This window comes from Xenopus laevis, chromosome 1L, assembly GCF_017654675.1.
Source record: "Xenopus laevis strain J_2021 chromosome 1L, Xenopus_laevis_v10.1, whole genome shotgun sequence".
NCBI lineage: Eukaryota > Metazoa > Chordata > Amphibia > Anura > Pipidae > Xenopus > Xenopus laevis.
In genome coordinates this window covers 200,819,803-200,846,640 of record NC_054371.1, presented here as the reverse complement: position 1 = coordinate 200,846,640, position 26,838 = coordinate 200,819,803, and the positions used below count along the sequence as shown (strand labels likewise).

General features: G+C 39.4%; 1 protein-coding gene across 2 annotated transcripts; it reads left to right on the top strand.

Annotated features, from left to right (window-relative positions):
• The first annotated feature begins 844 nt into the window (after positions 1-844).
• poc5.L (POC5 centriolar protein L homeolog) lies at positions 845-26,838 on the top strand. 2 transcript variants are annotated; one of them, NM_001093103.1, is given in 13 exon segments: positions 929-1,169; positions 4,646-4,729; positions 9,006-9,150; positions 10,342-10,428; positions 11,977-12,176; positions 13,178-13,354; positions 16,445-16,549; positions 18,624-18,803; positions 19,489-19,651; positions 21,979-22,118; positions 23,469-23,582; positions 24,828-25,007; positions 26,359-26,838. In NM_001093103.1, coding segments are annotated over 12 exon segments (1,719 nt in total). In that variant the 5' UTR covers positions 929-1,169; the 3' UTR covers positions 26,503-26,838.

Here is a 26,838-nt window from a genome sequence, read left to right as displayed (position 1 = left end):
CGTAATCTGATCGTTCGGCCATGCGGCCGAACAATCAGATTACCCCCGATATAGCCATGCCTGTTAATGGCATATCGGGGAAAGATCCGCTCGTGTGGCAACAAGCGGATCTTTGCATCTATGGCCACCTTAAGTGTATGTAAAATTGATCAGGGTGGTATTCTAAGAAATTTTGCAATGTACATTTATTAATTATTTTGTCTTTATTCCAGGATATTAAGGGATACATATACTGTTAAATGAATTAAGTGACAGCAGCGCCACCTGCTGGCAATTTTCTGACCAGTCTGACAACCAAGTAGTCAAGGAAGTTGTCAGGAGAAAGAAAGAGGCTGCTCTGGTGTCCTTCTGCTTAGGAAAGATGTGAGAAGGTTTCTCACATCAGAGGAGCCCTTTCTCTTGACAACTACCTTGACTACTTGGTGGTCAGAAACTGGCCAGCAGGTGGTGTTGTTGTCACTAAATTCACTTATATTAACATTACATATTTCCCTTAATATCTTGGAATAAAACCAAAATAAATAATGAATGTACATTACAACAGTGCTTAGAATAAGCCCCTCGTCAATTTTACATTCACTTATTTTAAAGGTTTACTTATCCTTTAAACTAGTCGCCCAATTTGGCTGGAAAACCGCCAACCCTGGAACTAACACTAAAGAAAAGTATTTTTTTTTCTTCTCTACCAAAAGTAGAAGGTGTGAGTAGAGCAAAAAAAAACAAAACAGATTACGAGTGGACCATCAGCTATCAGCCACTTTACGCCCTACTCTGCGCTTAGACGCTCTTACAAACCTTCTAAAAGGGATACGTCACGGCGCATACGTGTAGTCGTGACGCTAGTCTCGCGCGATGAGACTTGAAGCCTCGGGATTTCTTTTGAAAGCCAGGCGGAGGAAGCTTGCAGACAGTTGACAGCTTTGTGGAAGGTGGAAGCAGCGACCCGGGACTGTCAGGGGAAAAAGCGCGACTGTTGTGCATTTTAGTGAATAAGAGGGTGAATTTTAAACTGCTCTCCAGACCTATACGGTTCTACCGGAACGTGACAAAAGTAGCTGTGCAGAAGCCGTGTAGAAGACGTGTAGAAGAAAGAAGACGCTGTTACCATAGTAACTGCCCTCCCTTCTCAAGTCTGCGGCTCGCTCAGAGCAAGGGGCCCGGTTTTTCAAGTAAGTGCAGCCCAGCGACCCCCCACATGTCTGAAAACCCAACTACCCCCGTGACCCGTCCCCCGTCCCCCCCTTGATGGCGACTCTGTACTTTGCAGTTATAATTGGCTGCAGAATTGTTGCTGCTTATGATGAAGGAAGGCTCCTTCTCTACCTTACAAATCTGCTTTTGGAATGGGCATGTTGTTTCCCTGTATGAAAACCTCCAGCAGCAGCTTTAACCTGAGATTTGCACCTGTCCTGGTCTATTTTGACATTAAGATGAATGCTGGCACTTATTGCTGGACTGGGACATATCCTAAGTGGGGGATTTATTAACATTTATGAATCGCCGGTGATGTCGCCCATGGCAACCAATCAGATCTTTGCTTTTGTTTCCTAGCTTGTAGGTGACTGTTTGGTTGCCATAGGCCCCATCGCCGGTGATGTTTTGTCTCCAATGTTAATAAATACACCCTCAGTCCAAACCCTCATGTGACTGTTAAGCTCTAAACCACTGAACTTTCATTTTTCTAATGCAACTTTTCCATTTTTTTTTCCAATTTGAATTGGCAAATGAAAGTTCCGATTTGATTCAGTCTTTGGTTGACTCTTTTGTACAGAATTTGGTATTCTGCTGGATCGTCTGGATCAACTAGCCTTAAAGGAAAACTATACCCCCCAAACAATGTAGGTCTCTATAAAAAGATATTGCATAAAACAGCTCATATGTAAAATCCTGCTTCATGTAAATAAACCATTTTCATAATAATATACTTTGCTAGTAGTATGTGCCATTGGGTAATCATAACTAGAAAATTAAAAAATAAGGGCCACCCCCTGGGATCTTAGGATTCACGGTGCACACAAATAAACCATACATGTTAGGTCACATGAGCCAATTAACAGACAGAGTTGTGTCTTTTGCTTCCACACTTCTTCCTGTTACAGTTAGAGTTGTAGTATTTCTGGTCAGGTGATCTCTGAGGCAGCACACAGACCATCATGAAATGGTTGTTCAAGGCAAGAGTAAAAGTAAAGGACAATATTTACTTAACTATACATTACAGTTTGATAAGATTCTTTAATATGCCACTTTATTTGATATAAACTATCTGTTGCTTAAATATTCATTTTGGGGGTATAGTTTTCCTTTAAAAGGTTGAACTTGATGGACATGTGTCTTTTTTTCAACCTAACTTACTATGTTACTATGCTACATCTAAATATGGTGTGTTCCCTATTTTTAAGCAGGAGGGATATACATTCTTTGTATAAACCTATGTTGTGTTAGGTCACATTGTTATTGCAGTTTCACTTTTTGCGCTAGAAGAGACTGGTTTTAGTCTCTTAAAGGGGTTATTCACCTTCCAACACTTCTTCAATGCAGTTGTTTTCAGATAATTCATTTGAAAATAAAGATTTTTTTCAATTACTATCTGTTTTCTATATTTGACCATTTTTCTGAATATTAAAAGATTAATTTTTCACCTTATGTCTTTCTATAGAAGCTCTGGGAGGAGGGACGTTCTAAATTGATACATTTAGTTGATACATTTTTTATCTTTGGCTCTGCTGATCAGAATACTTTAGTTTCATTAAAGCAGACATAAATGAATAAATATAATAAATGATAAATGAACCCCCATCATTTTGTAGGCAATAATGTATACTATATGTTGCTGGTTTTACTTTTGGCCAAAAATGTATATTGTCTTCAAAAGTAGCCCCTTTAGGGTAAGGCCACACTAAGCGATAGCGCGGCGATTTGACTCGCGGCGACTTTTCGCCGCGACTTTTAAACGGCAATCGCTGGCAAAACTTTGGCGCTGGCGTCTATGGGGAATCGCTGCGTAAAAACACACGCGGCGATCTTTTTTCTATTGTCGCTCGAAATCGCCTCGCTAGGCGATTTCAAGCGACAATAGAAAAAAGATCGCCGCGTGTGTTTCTACGCTGGCGATTTTGCGCGATTCCCCATAGACGCCAGCGCCAAAGTTTCGCCAGCGATTGCGGATTAAAAGTCGCCGCGAAAAGTCGCCGCGAGTCAAATCGCCGCGCTATCGCTTAGTGTGGCCTTACCCTAATTTGAGATCTCCATAGATGTTCTCTGGTCCCTGTTTAAAATGAAAGGTGGGCCTATCCTAAAGATCTCTGCCAGAAGCACAGTAGGAGGGGGACAGCTAATCATAGCCCTGTATTCACTGAAACAAAGACACACTTCAGTTTCCTATCAGGTCAGCCTAGCTGCTGATTGGTTCTTATCCTACAGTGTGCTGAGTGCCGCCAGCTCCCCTGCACAGCCTGGGAAAGGAGGCAGCAGGAAATGAAACAGATGGGTGGGACTAGTAGATTTTTTGCTGAAATTATCAGTAAAGTAACCAAAAACATTACTTTATGGTTAACTACCTGAAAGCAACTAAATGAAAAAGGTGTCTGGAAGGTCAACAACCCCTTTAAAATTACAAGTTGTGACTTTTTGCCACCCCTGTTAAATGAGACATTTTGTAAAAAGTACCAGTGCCTTATACTCATTTAGATATAGAATTGTGCTTAAAAAAGTATTGTTTCAGGTTGATTTATTGAATATTTCTGGAAAAACCATAATAATCCCTCAATTCTCTTCGACTTCCTGCTCCCTAAATTCCCAGGCTGTGCATGGGAGCCAATCAGCAGCTAGCAGGACCTGATAGGGAACCAAAGCCTGTCTTTGCTCGTGTGACTGCAGTGCTGTGATTGGCTGTCTCCCTCCTACTGTGCTTCTGGCAGGGACTGTTAGGACACGCCCACCCCTCATTTGAAACAGGGACCAAAGAGCATCTATAGGGAGCTCCAATAAAGGGGATATTTTTAAAGATAATATTAAAGATAATATAAATTTTTAGCACCATCTAAAAACAACACCATATATTACTCAAAATTGCCTACAAAATTAGGGTTTTTTTTTTTAAATGTATTCTATATGTCTCCTTTAAAGTAATCTCATCTTGCCTCATTGCTGAACCACCCTTGTGTTTATAGAACGGCTGGGTAGTTGGTTTTACTCAGAATGGCAGCAGTAACCTGTGTATGAATTTCCAGACTAGGCTAGCCAAGTCAGTGAGTTGTGTGTGTGTGTGTGTGGGGGGGGGGGTGTTAGATCATAGTAAAATTATGACATGCTTCTAACCCCTGGCCACCTCAATCATCCAACATTTTGCTATTTTCTTATGAGCTCAGAAATTCCATGCTTAAAGACTAGTGAATTGGGAGTTAGATCTCCAGAGCATATATGCATTACATATGTACAGGTGTGCTGGAATAATGACTCTGGGGGCCTGGGCCCCATATAAGGAAGGAAGACAGCAGTGGAGCATAAACATTTTATATTGGGTGAGTGGGAAGGTCCTTGTCCCCCTCCACTCAGTCCACTATCTACTTCTAGTTAACACATGGGCCACCGTACATTTATTTACATCAGTAAAATGAAAGTTATGAAGTGTGATGTTTCCATGCAGATGTCTTCTGACGAGGAGTATCGGGAAAGTCCTATTTTGCCAAAAGATTCAGACCATGGCAGTTCAGTGTCCTCAGATCTTCAGGTAGGACAAAGGAATGTTTATAACCCAAATTAATTTAAACACATATAGTATATCACATATTCTAATTTTCTGGAATTCCATTCACTGTAACCACAAGTGTTGGTTATTCTTTTATCTTATTCTTCAACACTACATTGTAAGGGTATTTCTAACTAATGGGCAAATGAAATGATTCATTCCTTTCTTACAGAGTCATTAAACCTAAAAAAAGATTTCTTGGTATAGATTAACATTTGGGGCAGATTTATCAAAATGTGAGTTTAGAGCTTAATAAATAAAAACTCACCCATGTTCTATTCGTTCCTATGGAATTTTTAGAATTGTATTTATCAATGGGCAAAAGTTAGAATTCACCATTTGCTAAACAAGGTTCTAAAAATCCCATGGGAATGAATAGAACATGGGTGAGTTTTTATTTATTAAGCTCTAAACTCACATTTTGATAAATCTGCCCCTAAGTAATGCTAACATCACCTGTGTGGCAAAACAACACAAATCAGAGCAGACGTTAAATAAATGAGAAAAAATAGTTTTACAGGAATAAAGCTTAGTTAACATTTTAAGCCTCAAGATGGAGCTTAACCCGAGTACTCAGGTTTGGTTCTATGATCTACCAGAAGTCTTGCAACTCATGACAAAATTCCATTTGCAGTTTGTGTCTATGTGCCCTGTATATCCCTACTATCACTGGAAAACTGGTTCCCCCACCGAAGGTATGGGTTAGTAGAGCCTGCTCTCCGGTAGGTGGAACTAAAAGTTTTTTTTCCCTAAAATATTGCCCCTTGTGAGTACTATGATGCCTGCCCTGGCAGGGAGCGCCCGGTGTGGGTGGACATGTTTAGGCACATGTGTGTGACATAAGATTGGTGTGGTGCATCCCCCGCTCCTATGAAGTGGGAGGCTCACTCCATATGTTCATGTGTGTCATCAAACATGGCCATCCATGGGAGCTCCTTTCTGGTGCGGGCGCTTTTAAGGGGCATTTTTGTGGAAAAAAGAATATTCATTTCCCCTATTGGAGTGCTAGCTCTATTAGCCCACACCTCCTCTAGAGGAAACACGCTTTCAATGATAGGTGCCCTTTTACTCCATATTAGCTTAGAGGAAGTTAGTGTTCCCTGCTGTGAGAAGAGTCTAATTTACTGCCTACGCTCAGTGTTTTCCCAAGACCTCGTGCAACTTGCCTCAACTGCTAAGCCACCCCCCCCCTTCCTTTGGGCCATAGGCAGAGAATAATAATGTTTCAGGAAGGTTTTACCTCCTCTAAACAAGACTTAGGGGCCTATTCATTAAGTTCGAGTGAAGGAATAGAAGAAAAAATGCTTCGAATTTCGAAGTGTTTTTTTGGCTACTTCGACCATCGAAATGGGCTACTTCGACCTTCGAATCGAAGGATTCGAACTAAAAATCGTTCGACAATTGACCATTCGATAGTCGAAGTACTGTCTCTTTAAGAAAAAACTTCGACCCCCTAGTTCACCACCTAAAAGCTACCGAACTCAATTTTAGCGTATGGGGAAGGTCCCCATAGGCTTGGCTAACTTTTTTTGGTCGAAGGATAATCCTTCGATCGTTGGATTAAAATCGTTCGATTCGAAGGATTTAATCCTTCGATCGAATGATTATTCCTTCGATCGTTCGATAGAAGTATTTGCGCAAAATCCTTCGACTTCGATATTCGAAGTCGAAGGATTTCCATTCCCCAGTCGAATATCGAGGATTAATTAACCCTTGATATTCGACCCTTGATGAATTTGCCCCTTACTGTAATTTATAAGCATACAGTAATATTCTCCCCAATAACCCATTTCACCCTCCTCCCCTGTTTGTAATGGAATTGTAACTCAGTAGATTCCCATGGGGGGGGGTATTAAGGGAGAGAAGCTGCAGTTTAGGCAAAACTAAAAAACCTTGGGAAAATAAAGCAAAGAGGGGTACAACTGTTAATCTCCATTTTTCATCATACCTAGCTAACTCAGATTCACGCCTTTTTGTGTTACATGGTTCAAAGTGCGACAATAATGGTGTAGTCACATCAAATGCAGTAGTGATTAAAGGACAAGGAAAGTTAAACTAAAGAAGTAGCTAGAAATGTTGTACATTATGTTTTGGACTCCTGTACCAGCCCAAGGCAACCATAGCCCATTAGCAGTAAAGATCTGTGCCCCCAAAGATGCCCCAGTAGCTCCCCATCTTCTTTTCTGCTGATTCACTGTACATGCTCTGTGCTGCTGACACTTACTGAGCTTAGGGACCCACTCACAATATACAGTACACATAGAATAGAAATGTCACAATATAAGGCTGATTAGTAATTAATACAGATAATTACTACATGGCACCACAGAAACCAGTGCAATTAGCATCAGAATTTAATAATCAGCCCTGTAGCATCATCTTATATTACAGGCAAACCTATTTTCTGCTTGATAATTAGTGACGACCCCTAAGCTTAGCTTCTCAACAGCTGCTCAGAGCCCACTGAGCATGTGAGTGTCGCAGACACTTTCCAAGATGGTGACCCCCTGTGACAAGTTTGAAGTCCTGGATCATTGCTGCTATTGACAAGCTGAAACTTTAGGCTGGTGCAATAAGTTCAGTATATAAAACACAGCAGTTTTAGCCATATTCATTTTTAGGGTTTAGTTCTCCTTTAAAAGCTATTAGATGTAGTACATCACCACATTGTGGATTCTGAGCAGGTGCACAGTCAGGTCAGATCCCATCAAACTATTGGAGAATTCCCTAAAATTGGAATCAAGGTAGGCAGCGAGCCCTGCAATCAAAAAAAATAAAAACAGGACCCAGAAGGGGTATTGGTAACAATAGACAAGGCAAGAATGTTGCAGGTTGTACAACAAGTGAAGAACAAGATGTAGCAGGCCCTACTAGGGGTCTAAGCAATACTCCAATTTCAGCAGTGCACACTAGTAGTCAAGAGACTTCAGCCAGGATTAAAATAGTTTCAAAACTTTATTCACGTATTCATAAAAAGCCTCTTGGGTCAGACACATATGCGCTTGTGTGTGGTGTTGAAATTGGATGATTTTGGACTGTGTCCCTTCCTTAGCTACAGACTCATGGCAGTCAGTCCTGGGAAGGGCAGTCTAAAGGAAGGGCGGGGTACGGGGCTAAGCGCACCCAGGCCACAAGATAATTGCGGGGAGCTTTGTATCCAGTTCCATGCTCAGATCCCAATTATTGTGTGTAGTCTCGCTAAACAAAATGTTTAATTTCTGAGCGCCTTCGTCATTTGGGGGCAGATTTAACAACGATCAAGGTGAATTTTCGAATGAAAAAAATTCAAACTTTGAACTATTTTTTGTGTACTTCAACAAGGGTATAGTCCAAATTCGATTCGAATTTGAAAAAAAATCGAACATCGAAATTTATTATGTACTTTCTCGAATTTGACCATTCGGCATCTAAAACCTGCCAAATTGCTGTTTTAGCCTATGGGGGACCTCCTAGAACCAATTTGGAGTCAATTGGTGGACTCTGAAAATTGTTTTTGGAAAAAAACGTTGAATCGAATGCGATATTACTTCGATTCGAACGATCTGAATACGGACCTATTTGACCAAAAAAAACAACTTTTGTTTTCAATTTGAAATTCGACCCTTGATAAATATGCCCCTTATTGTCTAGTAACCACTGTGTATATTTAACTGACCCAGATCGTTGGGGCTAAGGGATTATTGGGGGAAGAGCAAGACAAGGTAAGAAGACAAGAACTAGAGACAGGCTCAGGCTACAATGCTCAGAAAACACAATGGGGAAGGATAAATACACCACTAGCCAATTGAATACATACATGGAGGAAAGCCAATGATAAGTCTTTATTGATCAGGAACCTCTTGGCTGCCTCCTGACTCAATGACTAGGGCTCTGAACTAGAAGCTCTCTTTTTAAACTCGTTACACAGACTTTCTGTCAGTTCTGCTTGGGATGTACGCAAGTAGATGATTGTGTACTGTAGTACTATAGAAGAGTTGTTCAGTTTGCCTTTATTATCTTTATTTTTTGTTCTGCAGAGAAATTATATTTTGTTGAGTGGGTGGATCAATTATTATTATATAATATTTTCTTTTGGTACCTTTCTATTTTAAAGTCAGCTGTTTCTTTTCCAGCAAAACTGTCATTTTCAATGTAACACATGGGTAATAATGTATCATGAACTGCCACTTGTGTTGCTACCTAGTCCTTTACAAAAGACACTCATGTACTGATTCCTTAGACACTAAAGCAACCTTGCTATCTTTTTGTTTTGTTACAGGATGAATATGATGAGCTTCTTCGCTATGCAGTTGTAACTCCAAGGTTTGGGCCTCATTTCCCTGAGCAAAATCAGCTTTTCACTGAACAAATTAAAAGTGACAGGTTTTCAACTCCAAAGGACCCTGTGCAAGAGCAATCTCTAGGTAATATTCTCCCAGGCTTTCACTCATGGATATACCTGCATTGCTTGAAATGGAGTGTTGTAATCCTCAGCAAGAAATGTAAATTCACTGGACTGTGATTCAAAATGGTCATTTAAAGATGATCTGAGCCTTCAAAACAAATCAATGTAAAATTGCTCAAAAAGAAAATACATGATTACTACAGAATATGGTTTATATATATATATATATATATATATATATATATATATATATATATATATATATATATATATATATATATATATATATATATATATATATATATATATATAGTGAATAAAGTACCACCTCTTGTAAAATATGACAATATTATAAGTTACCGAGGAGTTTCATGACCATATAAAAACACAAGGCCGAGTGTTTTTATACAGGTCATGAAACTCCGAGGTAACTTCTAATATCCTCATATTTTACAACTGGGGGTACTTTATTTATTATAATACACAAGTTTCAGTGAGTCATGTGACAGAAATGACATCAGAACTCACCGTTTATAACTGATGACATCAGAACTCACCGTTTATAAGGATATAATTTACAAGATATTCATGGCTTTTGTGTATTATATATATATATCGGTATATCGGTCCACTCAGGGACCTTTCTCAAGGAGAAAAAAGAGTTGGAGCACACCGGTATTATGAACAAAGTTAAAACATATTACTTTTATTGATCCATTTAAAAACAGGCCTCAACGTTTCAGTCTCCTCCTAAGACCTTTATCAAGGAGGTCTTGAGAAAGGTCCCCAGATGGGACCGAAACGTCGGATTGAGATGCAATTTTGTTCACAATAAAAGAAAACTTTCTTCACCAACAAGACAGTGTGTGCTGATCCTCCTTATACCATTTATACACTGTTTGATCTTGCACCACTGGAATAACCTCATTTTGAGTGCTGATACTGTGGGAATATATATATATATATATATATATATATATATATATATATATATATATATATATATATATATATATATATATATATATATATATATATATATATATATATATATATATATATATATATATATATATATATAATTTAAAAAAATTTTTTTTTTGTGAAGTGACTTTGTGGATTCCTGTTGGTGACATTCTTTGCATTTATCAGTTATTTTAGAATAATATGTCTAGACCTGTCACCATTACTATGTATTGCTGTTTTGTAGCAAGAAATTATTCGGAGGAAAATATTCCAGAGTGTTCAGCAACGAGTACTTCTCAACGCAGGTCTCCCCCAACAGCAAACGAGGAAGGTGAGAGGAACACATAAGGGATAATGTAGTAAAAAGAGCATATTTTGCCACATGTCTCTACCTATAGCAACCAGTTGGCTGATAGCAAACAGAATTACTATGCGTTACTGCCATTTATTACATATGGGGCTAATGTTTTTATGTTCCACCATCTTTTGTGTCTTCCCAGAGATTGTAACTTGTGGCGGACAATAACCATATGGCTTATTCCCCTGTAATTGTCCAGAAAACATGTGCAACTCCATTTGCAGAGCTGAAATAAAATGCTATCCACTGTCAAAGCAAATGATTTCCTCACTGAACAAATCTGAATGCTGCCTTAATTTGATCAACCAGTTATTTTGTACTACTCCTCTGTCTCTTACACTCACTGCTTTCATTTTATTACCACTACATTCACTGAATTTCTTACTTCCTACCCTCCCAAACACCCTTTCTCACTGCAGAGGTATTATAGTTTGTTTTATATAGAGTTCTAGTGTAATTTCCACTCCTTGTCTTCAACTAACATGCGTATGTTTACATTTTTCTCTTTAACTCTTTGTAATTTATACAATCCGCTTGTTTTTGATGTTTATTATGCAGTGACCATTTAAGGGGAATATGCTATATCTAATGCAGTTATAGAGGTTGCTTTGCCTGGCTGAAACTATAATAATGCTGAATGCCGCCAGCATGGCAGAAATCATAGTGTAAGATTTATCTGCAGATTCAAAGCCATGAATGCTATGAGTTCTGCTCTCAATCGTATTGGAAGTCACTTTTTTTTTCTTTTGTGGACACTAGGGGGCAGATTTATTAAGGGTCGAAAGTGAAAATTCTAATTTTTTTTTATTAAAACTGTCAAATGAATTGTGAATTATCCAAACTAAATTTGAGTTTCAATTAGAATTTCGAGATTTATCATACTCTGGCCCTTTAAAAACTTGAATTTGACTATTCACCACCTTGAACCTGCTAAATGACTGTATAAGTTAATGGAAGAGGTCCAGGGATCAATTTGGTGATGTTTGCAGCCTTCCTGACATTCAAGTATTTTTTTTTTTAATTTGATTTAAGTTTATATAATTCTAATTGAATTAAATTCGGGTTGATTAAATTCGTCCGAGTTTAGAAAATTTGATGTTGATAATACATTTCAAGTGGTCGAATTTATTGGAGTTTTAAAAAAACTCACATGAATTCGAAATTTGACCATTGATAAATGTGCCTCTAAGTCATCTGTGAAGAAGCAAAGTACGGATCAGCTCTGACCCTGTGTGTGTGTGTGTGTGTGTTGCTTCAGGCACTACTGCTGTGCTGCACACAACATTATGCACAATTTATTAAAAGCTGCACTATTGTTTTTTCTATCACCGGAGGAGAAAAAAATAATGATTTTAAGCATCAAAGAGATACTACAAGTACTGAAATACTACTATTGGGTCTTCTACTGAGCTTTCACAAAACATATAATAGCAAATATTCATCACCAGGTTGCCTGAACTCCGTGCAATAAATGTTGGGAGTATTTGCTGATTATTTCTTGAAATTGCATATTGATTGCAGAAAGAGCCATGTCGGAAAAGAAGAGCTTTCTGTCAGGTTTGGAAGCGTTCTCGCCCCTTCATTCTGAAGACCTTTCCCTAGGGGGCTCCACATCTTCAGGCTCCCAGGTGCAGCAAGTGAGGGTAAAGGAGCTTCCAGTTCCTGCTGAAAATATGGACAAAGTGGAAGATGTACTAGATCTATGGAGTGGGACTCTAAAGGTATAATTCCTACATTGGTGCTTTGTACTAAAACTTTTTATTGTAATATAGACGATATTGTAAAACCAACGTGCTTTTCCATATCGTCCTTATATTGTAAATTATTTATATTGTAATTCTTTAATGGTTCTTCTAAAGCAGTGGTATTCAGGGAGTGGATCTCCAGCTGTTGCTGAATTATACCTTCAGTCAGCTCAGTGACTTTATTTTGCTGAGAGTTGTAGAGTAGCAGCTGGAGAGCCATTAGTTCAAAATTGATGATTAAATGCATTCAATGGTTTCTGCCATTGTGTATGGAAACCGGTTATTCATTTCTTATTACGTAACAGCTGTGTTTGAGCAATAACTATATATATATTCCCTTTAGGTTCTTTCTATTCTCCGCTGTATCTGCAGAATTGTTTTAACTATGTTATGATAAATGATTTCAAATAGTGTTTGAATGTAAAACACCTTTTCATAAAAATGTAATCTGTCTACTGCAGTAAGGTAAGGAGTTTGAATGTGCAGAAAGCAGGTTTACACATTACTGCATGTGGCAAAAGCATGTGAGTAGGAGCTGTAGGGTTTTGGGGAAAATTACCCTATTTTGCTGTTTTTACTTATTGCTATTTACATACTTCCTAGGTTTAACTGAATTGGTCTCACATTCTGTTTAATATATACATATATACATAGAACTGTGTATTTCTATGGCCTGTGCACTCCTATAATTGCTTTGCCCAGGCAATCATACTGTGGATCACCCTGCATTCTACCCAGCATTATACCCAGAGTTCAGAGTTTTATATTTATTATTAAGTCCCCATAATTCATTATTTCTGGTACATAATTGGTCCGGTGGCACTCCAAATCCATATAGAATGTGAATATTTTGCACATTAAAAGGGTAACTTGTACACAGCCATTGAGTAATACAAAAAATGCAGCAAATGAATTCAGTTTTACCTTAAACCATTGAACATTAAACTATTAAATCAGGGTTTCATTTTTTCCCCCAGACCAATGTTATGGCAGAGTTAAGCAAATGGAGACTTACCGTCATTGAGCAGCATAAACTTGAAATCAAAAACCAGAACGAAAAGCACGCTGAACAAATTTCACAGCTGAGCAGACAAATAGACAAACTACAGGATCATCTTCAGACCTATGAAACATCTATACAGAGAAAAGATGAGGTAACCCATTAATGGAGATGATAATACGTTGTACTAGAATGTAAATCTGTCAGAAGGTGGTAGATCTCTCACTGACATGCGTTGCTCTTAGGTGTGATCCTCCAATAGAGTACATACATTTAAACAAATACATAATGATTTATAAAAAAAAAAAAAGCAGGTGCGAAGTATCTTCCAGATCCTTAACTACCAGCTTATGTAGTGTAAAGACCAAATTGTCTGGTTGTTCTGCTCATGTTAAATAAGCCTACAAATCATCCTTCAATACATATAACAAACATATGTGTAGAAATCTAAGAAGAATTAAAATCCAGACTTACATTTAGAGGTTGAAAGTCGGGTCACATTTATTAAGATGTGTATAAGTCATAGGATGCACCGAATCCACTATTTTGTATTCGGGCAAACCCCCAAATCCTTCACGACAGATTTGGTTGAATACTGAACTGAATCAGAGTAGGGGTGGGAAGGGGAAAACATTTTTACTTGTTTTGTGACAAAAAGTCGATCAATTTCCCTCCTCATCCCTAATTTGAATATGCAAATTTGGTTCAGCCTGGTGCCCCCCTTCCCTACCACAGGTAACGGGCGGGGTTTCTTGTTAGCTATAGAGCAGGGGTGTCCAAACTTTTTGCAACAAGGGCCAGATTTGTGAGGTGAAAATGGGTGAGGGCCGACCATTCAGCCTGACACCTGTACCCACCAATTCCTACCCCGGGGCACAGCTCTGGACCATTAACTAGCTGGCATCACAGTCACCTGACAGCTCTGTGGTTAGAGGCGGGGCTCTGAGCTGTCTGACAGGAAGCTCCACCCATGAATGCAAACGTAACTGGATAAAGAAAGATTCCTTGTTTAAAGGAGAATTCAACCCCTCTTGATAGCCCTCTTGTATTTTCTTTCACTAGTAAAGCCAGCTACAGACTATTGTATGTAACCCTGTCTGACCCCCAAATACATTACCAATAGTCGTGAGTACACTCCTGTACAAGCTGCATTACAAAGACCTGCGCTGCTGCAGAGCCGTTCTCCCCCTCCCCCCTCTGTCGATACAGAAATGCGCAGTAGAGCCTTTCACCATGTTTGCGCATTTAAATGCTGTGAAATCTCACGTGCGCAGAGTCTCTACTGAAGTGCTGGGGAAAGAGGGAAGTATTGGAATGCGGAAGCATAGAAGGCAATATGGCGGCTACGTGGATGCGATGCTTACTGAACAGCAGTATTTCCGAGCACTGGTTGAGGTATATACAACACAAAGTTAGCGTTTCAGCTGAGGCCCTCAAAACACATGCACATATGGTGACTGAAAGAAAACTTTGAGGAGGGTTGAATTCTCCTTTAAATGGGGTGGCGGGCCCGCATTATTAATACTTTCTTCATGGAGGCTGCGGGCCAGTAAAAATTTTAAAACGGGCCTCATTTGGCCTGCGGGAAGTACTTCGGACATCCCTGGCTTAGCTGCTGGATATACACTTAGGGACGTATCTATGAACACTGAACACAAACATCAACAGTGACCAATCGGCAATTCGATTTCAACAGTCACCTATAAGTTAGAAAACAAAAGCAAAGATCTGATTTGTTGCTATGGGCAACATCAACGGTGATGTTTGTCTGCAATGTTTTACACAGCATGATAAATAGGCCTACTAATCTCCCAATCAATAATAGTGTTGCACTGCTTTTGAAAGAATTGAATATCCTATAACATTTTGCCTGGAGCAGCAGGCTTGTTGGCTGTATTTGAGTCTTATTTCTGTACATATTGCTATGTGCATGGATATTTAGAGATATTTAAATCATTGTAGATTTTGCATACTGTTCCTACTCTGTGTGTGGGTGTAGTAATCATTTCCCTGAGACAACTACCACTGGCAGTGATTAAGCCTAATGACCTAAAGTCCTTCTGAGCAATTTACATACAGTCTGCAATTATCTTTTGAAATGTTATCTTATTTAAATGTTCTGTACTTCTTGGGGATTTTTATTCTAGTCCGGGTTTTCAATAGTGATCCCTTTTTTTATTTATTTTTTCAAAAGTTGCATTACATAAAACTATTCTGTTTAGGCATGTAACTTTCATTGAAGAACTACAGACTGGCAATACCCATGTTATGTCGTTATTATGTCACTCTGCTAACAGAGAATTTTAAACTTGAAGTTCACTCTTAATATGTTAAAGAATCTTTAATTCTAAACAACTTTTTCATTAGCTTTCATACCACATCGCGTAACCCACTGCTCTGCAGCATTTGGGACACTGCTCCGAGACCCCTGGATAGATCCTAGCTAATCTTAGTGGGGTAAGGTATACTCTATTGAGCAATTTGATCTAATGTATCTGTCCCTACTAGAGATAGTAAGCTGGGACACTAAAGCTAGGGCATCTTTGCACATTTCTTCCTCCAGATCTGGGAAATCGTCACACCACTATTGAGTTGGGTTGTATTTGACTGCATCAATATGATGTTATATAGGTTAGCACTTTGGCCAAATCTGGTCAGCAGAGATATCCAATGCCTTTTTATAGGCATTCTCCGCTCTATCATTTTTGTATTTTTTCAGCAACTCTGAGCAGCACTGTGCTTCTTCTCCAGTGGAAACCATCCCACCTTGGTCAGCTCTTCTTAATAACTGAGAACTTCCATACCTTTTGGGTTAGTTGCCCTTATGGAGGCCAGAACTGTACAGCATAGTCCAATGGGCCCTTAACAGTGATTTATAAAGGTTATGCTTTGTTCCTATGAGTATGTTGATGGCACTTGATGCTACAGACTGCCATTCCATGCTATATCTGAGTTTGCCACACGCAAAGGGGACTCTTCACCTTCAAAGATATTGCTATTTGCTCATAGGTTTATAAGTAGAAAGCATATTTTTTAAAAAGTGCAAACAGTTTATTTACCTGAATCTCCTCTACCAGTTTAAATGCTCAGATTTTTTTTGTCCCGACCCCCTTGCAGTTACGATGCACACTTCATTGATGTTATTGGTCTGCTCAGTCCCATGTAATCAGCAAACACAGAGACATTTGCATTTTGTGTTACAGCTACAATCCCATGTACATTGCACTGCTGATGTTCTTTGCAGGTCATTTCTAACTTAACCCACGCTTTAGAGAAGCACAAGGAGAAAATGGAGCTCATGAGGACATTTACACACTGGCGACTTCAGTTGACGGAAGCAAGAGAAGAGGTATTAATAAATAAACTTGCATATTATAGTTGCTTTCATTATTGGACTTGATTTGAGACTTATTATCTGTATCAAAAAGTGTTAGATATGTCCCATTTCAACAATGGTCTGGTACTTCTTACACAGCATTCGTTGTAAGAAAAAGGTTAAAGGAGAAGGAAAGCTACGGAGGCATTTTATTGCCAATAGATTAGCTGCAATTGTGCAAGCTAGAATGCTATAATTATTCTGTAGAATGTTTTACCATACCTGAGTAAAAAGCTCTAGAAACTCTCTGTTTGTTTAGAATAGGAGCTGCAGTATTAATGTGGTGTGACATCACTTCATGCCTGAGTCTCTCCCTGCTCTGAGCTCAGATTACAGTAGAGAAGGGAGGGGGAGAGGAACAAACTGAGCATGCTCTTGCCCAGGGCAATGAGGTTTAAGCTGAAGGCAGGAAGTCTGATACAGAAGCCCATGTGTACACAATAGAAGGAAACAAATGCAGTGTTTCTTTTGACAGGGGACTCAGAGCAACATTACTTTGGGGGTTTACTGGTATATTTAGATGGACCTTTCTGATAAGGCTTACTTAGTTTTAACCTTTCCTTCTCCTTTAAGGCATGATCCCTTTTTACCCACTCCTTGGCCAATGACTTTGTTGTGATTGGGGTGATTACTAGTTCATTCTCTTAAACGAACAGCAACACTCAAAAAAAAAAAAAAGAAAATATAATGGACTGTTTCCCTGCACCGGTACAACTGGTGTGTTTGCGTCAGAAACACTACTATAATTTATACAAACAAGCTGCTGTGTAGCCATGGGGGTAGCAATTCAAGGCTCGGCTTACATAGCATATAACAGATGCACTCTGTAGAATCCCATTGTATTCTATTACAGAGCTTATCTGCTGTGTATCCTGTGCCTTTTCTCCTTTTTTCAGCTTTAATGGCTGCCCCCATGTCTATAAAGGCCATTTGCAGAGTTGCTCAGCGCAGTTCAAAGAAGGCATCTTCTCCATTTTCTGATCCTCTTCTGTTAGAGAGCTTACACAGATATTGGCGGAGCATGCGCAGTTCAATCTATGTCCTGAATCAGCTTCTACTGCACATGCTCCCATCAGATCCATATTGGCAACTGAAAGAAGAGGTCACAAGACCAACAGAAGATGGCTCCTTTGAGCTCCACTGCGCAGCTCTTATGATTTATGGCAGGTCAGCAGACGGGGAGACTTCTGAACAGAATAGTTCTTGCTTGGAGGGGGAGAAGAAGGGTCGGAGGATTGGTAGGGTTTAGTTTTCCTTTAAATATTTGGCAAGAGGTGCAGGGCACAGCGCACTGTTGTAGCCCATGTCCATCATGGCTGCCTAACTTCGCGATCAGATCTCTCCCTATATGCCCACATTGAAGTGAGCGATATCGTGGTGATCCAACCGTGTGCCCTAGAGCCCAACAATTGGATCATAATGCATCCAATACGGGTGGTCAGATTGCGGGACCGCATACACGCACAGATGCGGCCGTGATCCGATGAGTGGCCCCACACACGGGCCAATAATCTGCTGATTCAGTAAATCGGCAGCTTTTATTGGCCCGTGTATGGGGGCTTTAAGGTTCATTGCTCTTATCTAAATAAATATGTATTTTGAGATAGAGCATTTTTTGTTGGATTACAGAATGGATTGAAAGGATGGCAAAATTAGTTTCGTATATTCTTGGGTAACTTGATAAGAATTGCTATTAGTAGTAGTAGTAACACATATTTATAGTTGTAAAATATCCCTCTGTACTGTACAACAGAAGGGTGTATACATCATACTTAAATATTGACCAGTGTAGGAGGCCCTGCTTAATAGATAACACATATAGCAAAGCACACAAGTGCACCTAAGTACTCGACAAAAAAAATCTGCTGTTCTAGGCACAGAGGAAATAAAATTGTGTCGGTTTGTGTATGCCATAATAGGTTAGTTTGCCTTTAAACTATTTGTATGTATACTATTGTAATGTGCATGTGTGTGACTGTTGTACAGAAGAAGTAATAATGTGTATAGTAGTGTGTATGAGAAACTGACACTGACATGTTCATATTAGGATTATGCACGCAGCCTGGCTGATAGACATTACAGGAACACGCTGATGAAGAACGCATGGAAGGCTTGGCACTCTGTCATTCAATCAAACTGGAAGGATAAAATAGAACAAGCCTGTCGGGCACGAGCTGAAGAAGTTTGTATTGAACTGTCCAATGATTATGAATCCAAGCTGACTCAGGTGATTTTATAATGATTTTCCCTTTCTGTTTATTTATATTTCTATAGATATTTATCACGTTGTTTGATACAGGTATGGTGTAAGTTCCAAAGAAAATAACTAACAAGCCACTACAGAAGAAAACCAGACCAATAGAAATGCTGTTTTTGATTTGACTTTCTTCTGCAGTGTCTTATATGGATGTAAACCCCAACATAAAAATATAATTCAAATGAGCTTTGAAATATCCATTCATTTCAGTGGTTGTAGCATTATTTGTATATGTAAATGATATTTGTGTTCTCTCTCTATGGTGGGTCTGACTATTGAATAAATGTAGCAAAAGACCAGCTGATTAGAAACATGCAAAGCTGGCCTCTGCTACATTGAGATAAAACCAGCAGTACAGAGCGGGACAGACAGACTTATTTCAGTAGCAATTACATTTACAAATAACCTCAAAACCATGGAATATTTATAATGAACATATATCAGGTGTAGGAAAGTGCAACAATGCGGTTTCTTTGTCTGGAGCTGATAAAATAAGATTCTGGGGCTCGTTTTCTAAAGGTAAACTGCTGACTCGGACTCCAAAACTGTCAGCTTACTGGCCGATGTATGGAGCCTCCTATGGGTTAATGCACTGTGGCACATTTATACTTCTCAGAAATAAAACATTCATGTTTCTTGTCTTCTTTCTTTTTAGCTGAATAGTGCCCTGGGCGAAGCAAGAGCCGAAGTGCAGAGACTCCTGGCAGAAAGGGGGCAGTTTGAGGGCTCCATGAAAAAAGCCTTCATGCGCGGAGTCTGTGCTTTAAACATGGAAGCCATGTCTATGTTTCAAGGAAGGGAGAGTCGAATGGAGTATGGTGAGTAATACAGAATACAGGTAAAATCTCCTGTACTCCTTATCATCTTGTAGGGTGCAGTCTTATAGAGAACTGAATGGAACCAGAGGAACTAGAACTGGGTGCAGTGTTCCACAAATATTTGGAATGTCCATTTGCCCTTCAGCTGCTTTGTCTGTCCGGAATCCATATTATTCCAACAACCTTTTAGAGCTTCCCTGTGTCTCATAATTCATTCCACTATATTTCCCCTATTTCATCTTCCATGTTCCCATATAAAACCATTAATAAGTGACAATAGATTAGTGACAAGAGAGAGTATGTATTCATACATCTTGTTTTTTATTCATTTAACTGAAACTGTGGCCACCAGGTGCCACTGTAACACAGACTAGATGATTGAGAAGAGCGATTTGGATTTAGAATCCTCCCTGTATCATCTGTATCCAATCAGCAGCTCCCGGCTCATTTATGGGGCCCTCCTGATGGCCTGACTGACCAATATCTGACCAAAATCAGCCAGGTTTCTATTGGGCAACTTAGAAAATCTTATCAGGTGAAGCCTGACATGTTGACATGATCCTCTCCTGTCAGATCTTCCCTGACTCCATTATAGTCATCCTGATTTGGCCCAATATTGGTGGCCAAATCTGATAGACATCAGGCAAATGAGCAGTTCTTATAGTATATTCTCACTTTTAGGCAGACTGCTTTCCCTTATTACCTATAAGAAACAAGGGAAAGTTGTGCTCACCACTCATTTTTAAAACCATTAGGCAATGAGACTGTGACAACAAAATCACTCAACCCATTATCAATATATTAAGGGCATTGAGACATTTTGCGCATACAGCTACTAAAAATGCCTTACCCTTTAAACAAAACAGGGATTGTTTGTCCATATATTGCAATATATTTAAGATGGCCGACTGCATCAAAGTCATCCCCGGTGTGGCCAGTTCTACACTCAAATTGCATCTGATTCATTAAGAATTCTATTGCTTCATTATAAATTTCCATTATTACCTGACCATATACCAAAGCATATGTCTCTAGGCTGGAAATCAAATCGCTTTCTGATATATGGAAATCTGGAAACCCATTATTAAGAAAGCTCCAAATTACAGGATGGCGGTCTTCCTTAAATTTAATTTTATCCAAATAATCCATTTTTTTCTCTGTAATAATAAAACAGTAGCTTGTACTTGATCCCAACTAAGATATAATTAATCCTTATTGGAAGCAAAACCAGCCTATTGGGTTTATTTACATGATTTTCTAGTAGACTTAAGATATGAAGATCCAAATTATAGAAAGATCGGTTCTCCAGAAAGCCACATTCTGGATAACGGGTTCAATACCTGTATAACTAAATAACAAAACCTATTCTCTATCCTCAAGCCATGCAGCAATTCACTTACTTAGCAGCCAAATTGTGCTGCAAGTCTCATTCCTGTATGATCAGGCAGTATAACCATGTGCATCTGAGTGTTACCAGTGAAAGTTTTGGGTTTCAGTCGTGCAGATTGGGTTATGTGTAAATAAATGGGACCAGTCTGTATTACTTTAACTTCCCAGAAATCATTGCTGCATGCAATTGTTTATTAAATACAATTATGGAACCTGCTATCTAGAATGCTTGGGACTTGGTGTTTTCCAGATAACCGATATTTCCATGATTTGGAGCTTCATACCTTAAGTCTACTAGAAAATCATGTAAACATTAAACCCAATAGGCTGGTTTTGCCTCCGATATTATGTCTTAGTTGGGATCAAGTACAAGGTACTGTTTTATTATTAGAGAGAAAAGGGAAATTGTGTTTAAAAATTTGGATTATTTGGATTAAATGGAGTCTATGGGAGATTGCCTTCCTGTAATTCAGATATTTCTGAATAATTTGTTTCTGGATAATGGGTCCTCTACCTGTATATACATTTCAACGTCTGTATCACCCCATATTCACATAACCAATCACTCACATGTTGAGCCCAAGAGCTTATCTCTTCTGACCATAGGGCTGTTCATTTCGGGGATGATCTGAGATGAAAACATACTTTCTATCCTGAAACAAATCAATATCCCTTTGTTCTGTGGCCTGGGTTGCTGAGTGCCCTTACTGACTAAATGACTATTTATGAGAAGCTCAGAGCTACAGCTAAATATACAGAGAAAAAGATTCAGGGACAAACTGAACTTGAGTTGCAGACAGCACAAGGCTAGATGATTTATGGGGTGTAACTGCCAAACATTACCAACTCCCTGCCATTATTAATGCATTAAGTTCAAGTGTCCGACCTTTTCCATAATAAATATCTGCGTGTTTAATCTCTTTTATTCTGCACATCAGATCCACCTCCCAGGAGAGAAGAACGGGATCCCAGCCCTTCAGTTACCTTCCAGAATCCACCTGTTACCAGCACTCACACCAGTTCAACCCAGCATGAGCTTCAGTCTGCCCTGCACTCGCCTGTTACCTGTGAGCCAAATGTAAGTGTGTGAACTTTATATTCTACATATCCACAGCACCTATCCCAACATCTTGCACTTGGAAGGAGACATGTTGATATGCACCTCTACTAAGTGCTACTGGTGGTTCCCTTTAAAGGGAAACTAAAGTCTATAATAGAATAATGCTAGAAATGCTGTATTTTGTATAGGATCCATTATCCGGAAACCCATTATCCAGAAAGCTCAGAATTACTGAAAGGCTGTCTCCCATAGACTCCCTTATAATCAAATAATCCAAATATTTAAAAAATGATTTCCTAATAATAAAACATAACCTTGTACATGATCCAAACTAAGATACAATTAATCCTCATAGGAAGCAAAACCAGTTTATTGGGTTTATTTAATGTTTACATGATTTTCTAGCAGAATTATGAAGGTATGAAGATCCAAATTACAGAAAGATCTGTTATCTCGAAAACTCCAGGTCCCGAGCATACTGGATAAAAGGTCCCATACCTGTACTAAACATAAACATGAAATTACTGCCCCAAAAGCCTTTTCAAAGTTGGCCACAGGAGGTCACCATCTTGCAACTTTGTTAAACATCTTTGCAAGACCAAGACCATGCACAGCACAAGTCAAAACATTTCTGCCATAGAAGCCGATACAACGAGACTGATTAATAATCAGAATATGCAGATTGCACTGGGTCTGCGGATACAAATCTCTACACCAGGGGTCCCCAACCTTTTTTACCTGTGAGCCACATTCAAATGTAAAAAGAGTTGGGGAGCAACACAAGCATAAAAAAGTCCCTTGGGGTGCAAAATAAGGGCTGTGATTGGCTATTTGGTAGCCCCTATGTGGACTGGTAGCCTACAGGAGTCTCTACTTGGCACTATACTCAGTTTTTATGCAACCAAAACTTGCTTTCAAGCTTGGAATTCAAAAATAAGCACCTGCTTTAAGGACCCTGAGAGCAACATCCAAGGGGTTGGAGAGCAACATGTTGCTCGCGAGCTACTGGTTGGGGACCACTGCTCTACAGGAAAACAAACAAAGCTGCTTGAGTTCTGGGAAGTCCCTCACCCCTGCCGTTTGAAAGTATTATAATTTCCCTGCAGAGCAGTTAGGGACTGTCTGAAGTTTCCTATCCGCAGCTGTCGGAGCAAGTAAATGAAGGGGGGATTTCACTGCATACAACCAGGTTTCTTATAAAAACGTAAGACATTTTTTAATTAAAGTATATTGGTGATTGATTTCTTTTTACATCCCATTTAAAGCCACAGGGAGTAATCTGGGGCAAGATGTGTTCTTCTCCACCTGCTAAAATATGCTGCCAGGGAAATTGCTCTGATTCTCATTGTTGTTATCTTACTTCTGTAGTATATTCATGCCTTTGGCCCATCAACTGTCTCCCAGTCTAAGGAAGAAGCAGGAGCCTCAGCTGTAATCTCTGCTGCAACTTCAACCTCAAGTGTTTTATCAACACAAAAGCTGGTACGTCTTCTTATTCACTGTGTAGGTTTCAACGTTGGTCCCAATAAGCAGACACATTCATGTCGTATCATTAGGTTACGTATAGTCAGAACATAATTGCCCGATGGAACAGAAGCGATAAATCACTGGTCTTGTGGTGACAGAAGTAGATCGGTGGATTCATTGAGGCTGCCATGTGCAACATTATCGTTTTTTAACCACGGTCACATTGTCAATGCCAAAAAGCTCCCCCAGTGGCTGCACTGAAAAGCTCTCTGTCACGTGACTGAACTGCTTCTTCCCTGGTGTCCTTGTTTACTGTGTTACTGTTTAATTTTGAAATGTGACATGGGCTAGACGTATTATCAGTTTCTCAGCTTCCCCCAGTCATGTGACTTGTGCTCTGATAAGCTCCAGTCACTGTAAATTTGAGTGATATCATCCCCTCTCCCTTTCTCCCCAGCAGCCTAACAAGATAACCAGCTCCCTAACACAAAATTACAGCTCCCTGGTAGATCTAAGAACAGCACTCAATAGTAAAATCCAGGTCCCACTGCGACACATGCAGTTACATTGAGTAGGAGAAACAACAGCCTGCCAGAAAGCAGTTCCATCCTAAAGTGCTGGCTCTTTCTGAAAGCACATGACCAGGCAAAATGACCTGAGATGGCGCCTACAAACCAATATTACAACTAAAAAAAAAAACCTGCTGGTTCAGGAATGAAATGTTATATTGTAAAGTGAATTATTTGCAGTGTAAACAGTGTACCGTATATACTCGAGTATAAGCCGAGTTTTTCAGCCCCCAAAATATGCTGAAAAACTCTACCTCGGCTTATACTCTGGTTAAGCGCAAAAACGGTCGCCGGCATCTAAGAATAGTCGCCGGTGTCCAAGAATAGATTGAAACTTACCAGAAGCTGCTGCATTTCTCACCCTAAACTTATACTCGAGTCAATAAGCTTTCCCAGTTTATGTAGGTAAAATTAGGTACCTCGGCTTATACTCGGGCGGCTTATACTCGAGTATATACGGTAATTTAGAAATAAAAACAACATCATAAAAATCATGACCGAATCCCTTTAAAATAATATAAATGTAACGTGGCCACATGGTAAGTGGTTTCAAATGTACAGCCATCTTTCTGTGCTGAAGATTTTTTTTTCTTTTTTTTTTTTTCGAATACTGCAAAGTCTGTGTTGTGAAAATAGAATGTTGTTTAGCCTATAACTGAATGAGTGGTTGCCCCTGCTCTTTATCTCTCAGCCCATGCCCAGAGTAGTCACATCGTGTCAGCAGAAGGCTGGAAAGATCATCACTGCACGTATTTCAGCTCGGCCTGATGTGTCGCAGAGGAGCAGTAAGATTGGCAGCAACATCACCTCTATGGCTGTTTCTCCACCTATCAGCTCTATTGTGGTTGAAAAGCATCACCCAGTAACACAGGTTGGCTCATTCCCATTGTCTCCATTCATGTAAAATGTATTATTCTTTCTAGAGAGACGACTTATTCTGCTGCACTTTTATACATCATACACATCAGCCCCTGTAGTGTTTACAGTCTAATTCTTTAATTACAGTCTATCATCAGATTTATCAAATGTGTCCAATTATCTGTTATGTTATTGGAGTAGGGGAGGAAACCCACACAGACACGGGGAGAACATACAAACCCCTTGCCCTGACTAAAATCTCACCCAGGACCCCAGCAGTGCACAATGCTGCCCACTCTTCTCTTGTTACACATAGTTACATAGTTACATAGTTAAGTTGGGTTGAAAAAAGACAAAGTCCATCAAGTTCAACCCCTCCAAATGAAAACCCAGCATCCATACACACACCCCTCCCTACTTTTAATTAAATTCTATATAACCATACCTATACTAACTATAGAGTTTAGTATCACAATAGCCTTTAATATTATGTCTGTCCAAGAAATCATCCAAGCCATTCTTAAAGGCATTAACTGAATCAGCATCACAACATCACCCGGCAGTGCATTCCACAACCTCACTGTCCTGACTGTGAAGAACCCTCTACGTTGCTTCAAATGAAAGTTCTTTTCTTCTAGTCTAAAGGGGTGGCCTCTGGTACGGTGATCCACTTTATGGGTAAAAAGGTCCCCTGCCATTTGTCTATAATGTCCTCTAATGTACTTGTAAAGTGTAATCATGTCCCCTCGCAAGCGCCTTTTTTCCAGAGAAAACAACCCCAACCTTGACAGTCTACGCTCATAATTTAAGTCTTCCATCCTTCTAACCAATTTAGTTGCACTTAGTCTCTGCACTCTCTCCAGCTCATTTATATCCCTCTTAAAGCAGAAGGAAACCCTTTTGGTGCAAAACCCCTCCCCCTCAAGTCTCTGATTGGTTACTGCCTGGTAGCCAATCAATGGAAACCAAGAGAGCTGCAAAGGAAGTAGTGTTCTGGCTATTATGTTAGACATCCAGTCACTCCAGCCTTTATACATTACATTTTTGTCAAACTAACTATATTAGAAACATTTTTTTATCTTGCACAGCTTATCTATTTACCCAGTTTTTATTTTTATACTGAACAATTCCTTTAAGGACTAGAATCCAAAACTGCACTGCATACTCCAGATGAGGCCTTACCAAGGACCTATAAAGAGGCATAATTATGTTTTCATCCCTTGAGTTAATGCCCTAAATAAAACATTCTCCTTGATAAGACTGGATTCTGTGCAACTGGGTGTATCCCAGCCCTGAAATTCAACAATGGAGGATGTGGTTGAACCTCCATGTAAATTCACTTATTCTGCTTTTATTTCTTTAAGCAAACGATCTCTCAAGCCACTGCTGCTAAATACCCTCGGTCAGCTCTGCAAAGTGCCAATTCTGTTGGCGGGAGGAGCACAGGGCAGAGTGGAAGAGTCTCACAATCTCACGCTGGAATTCACTCCATTAAAGTCGTGGACTGATTCACTTAGAAGCACAGAGCGTAATATGAGTCAGTTGTGAGGCCGCCATAAAGAATAAATCGCTTCATCTGCTGAATCTTGTGCACTGGGAACTGCACCTCTCATACTCGTGTGCCATAATATGTAGCCATGTTGATCAGTGTGATGCGTGTACAGTATTTATAATACACATTCAGAAATCAGAACTTGATTATTTCATGAATGCATTGCTATTGATTGTAGATTAAATTCCCCATTAATTGGACCAGGGCATCACTTAAAAATGTACATATTTATTTTTCAAGTCTGAGTTGTAGCTTTTTTTTATGTGTATTTTAATAAAGAATGATTTTTGTA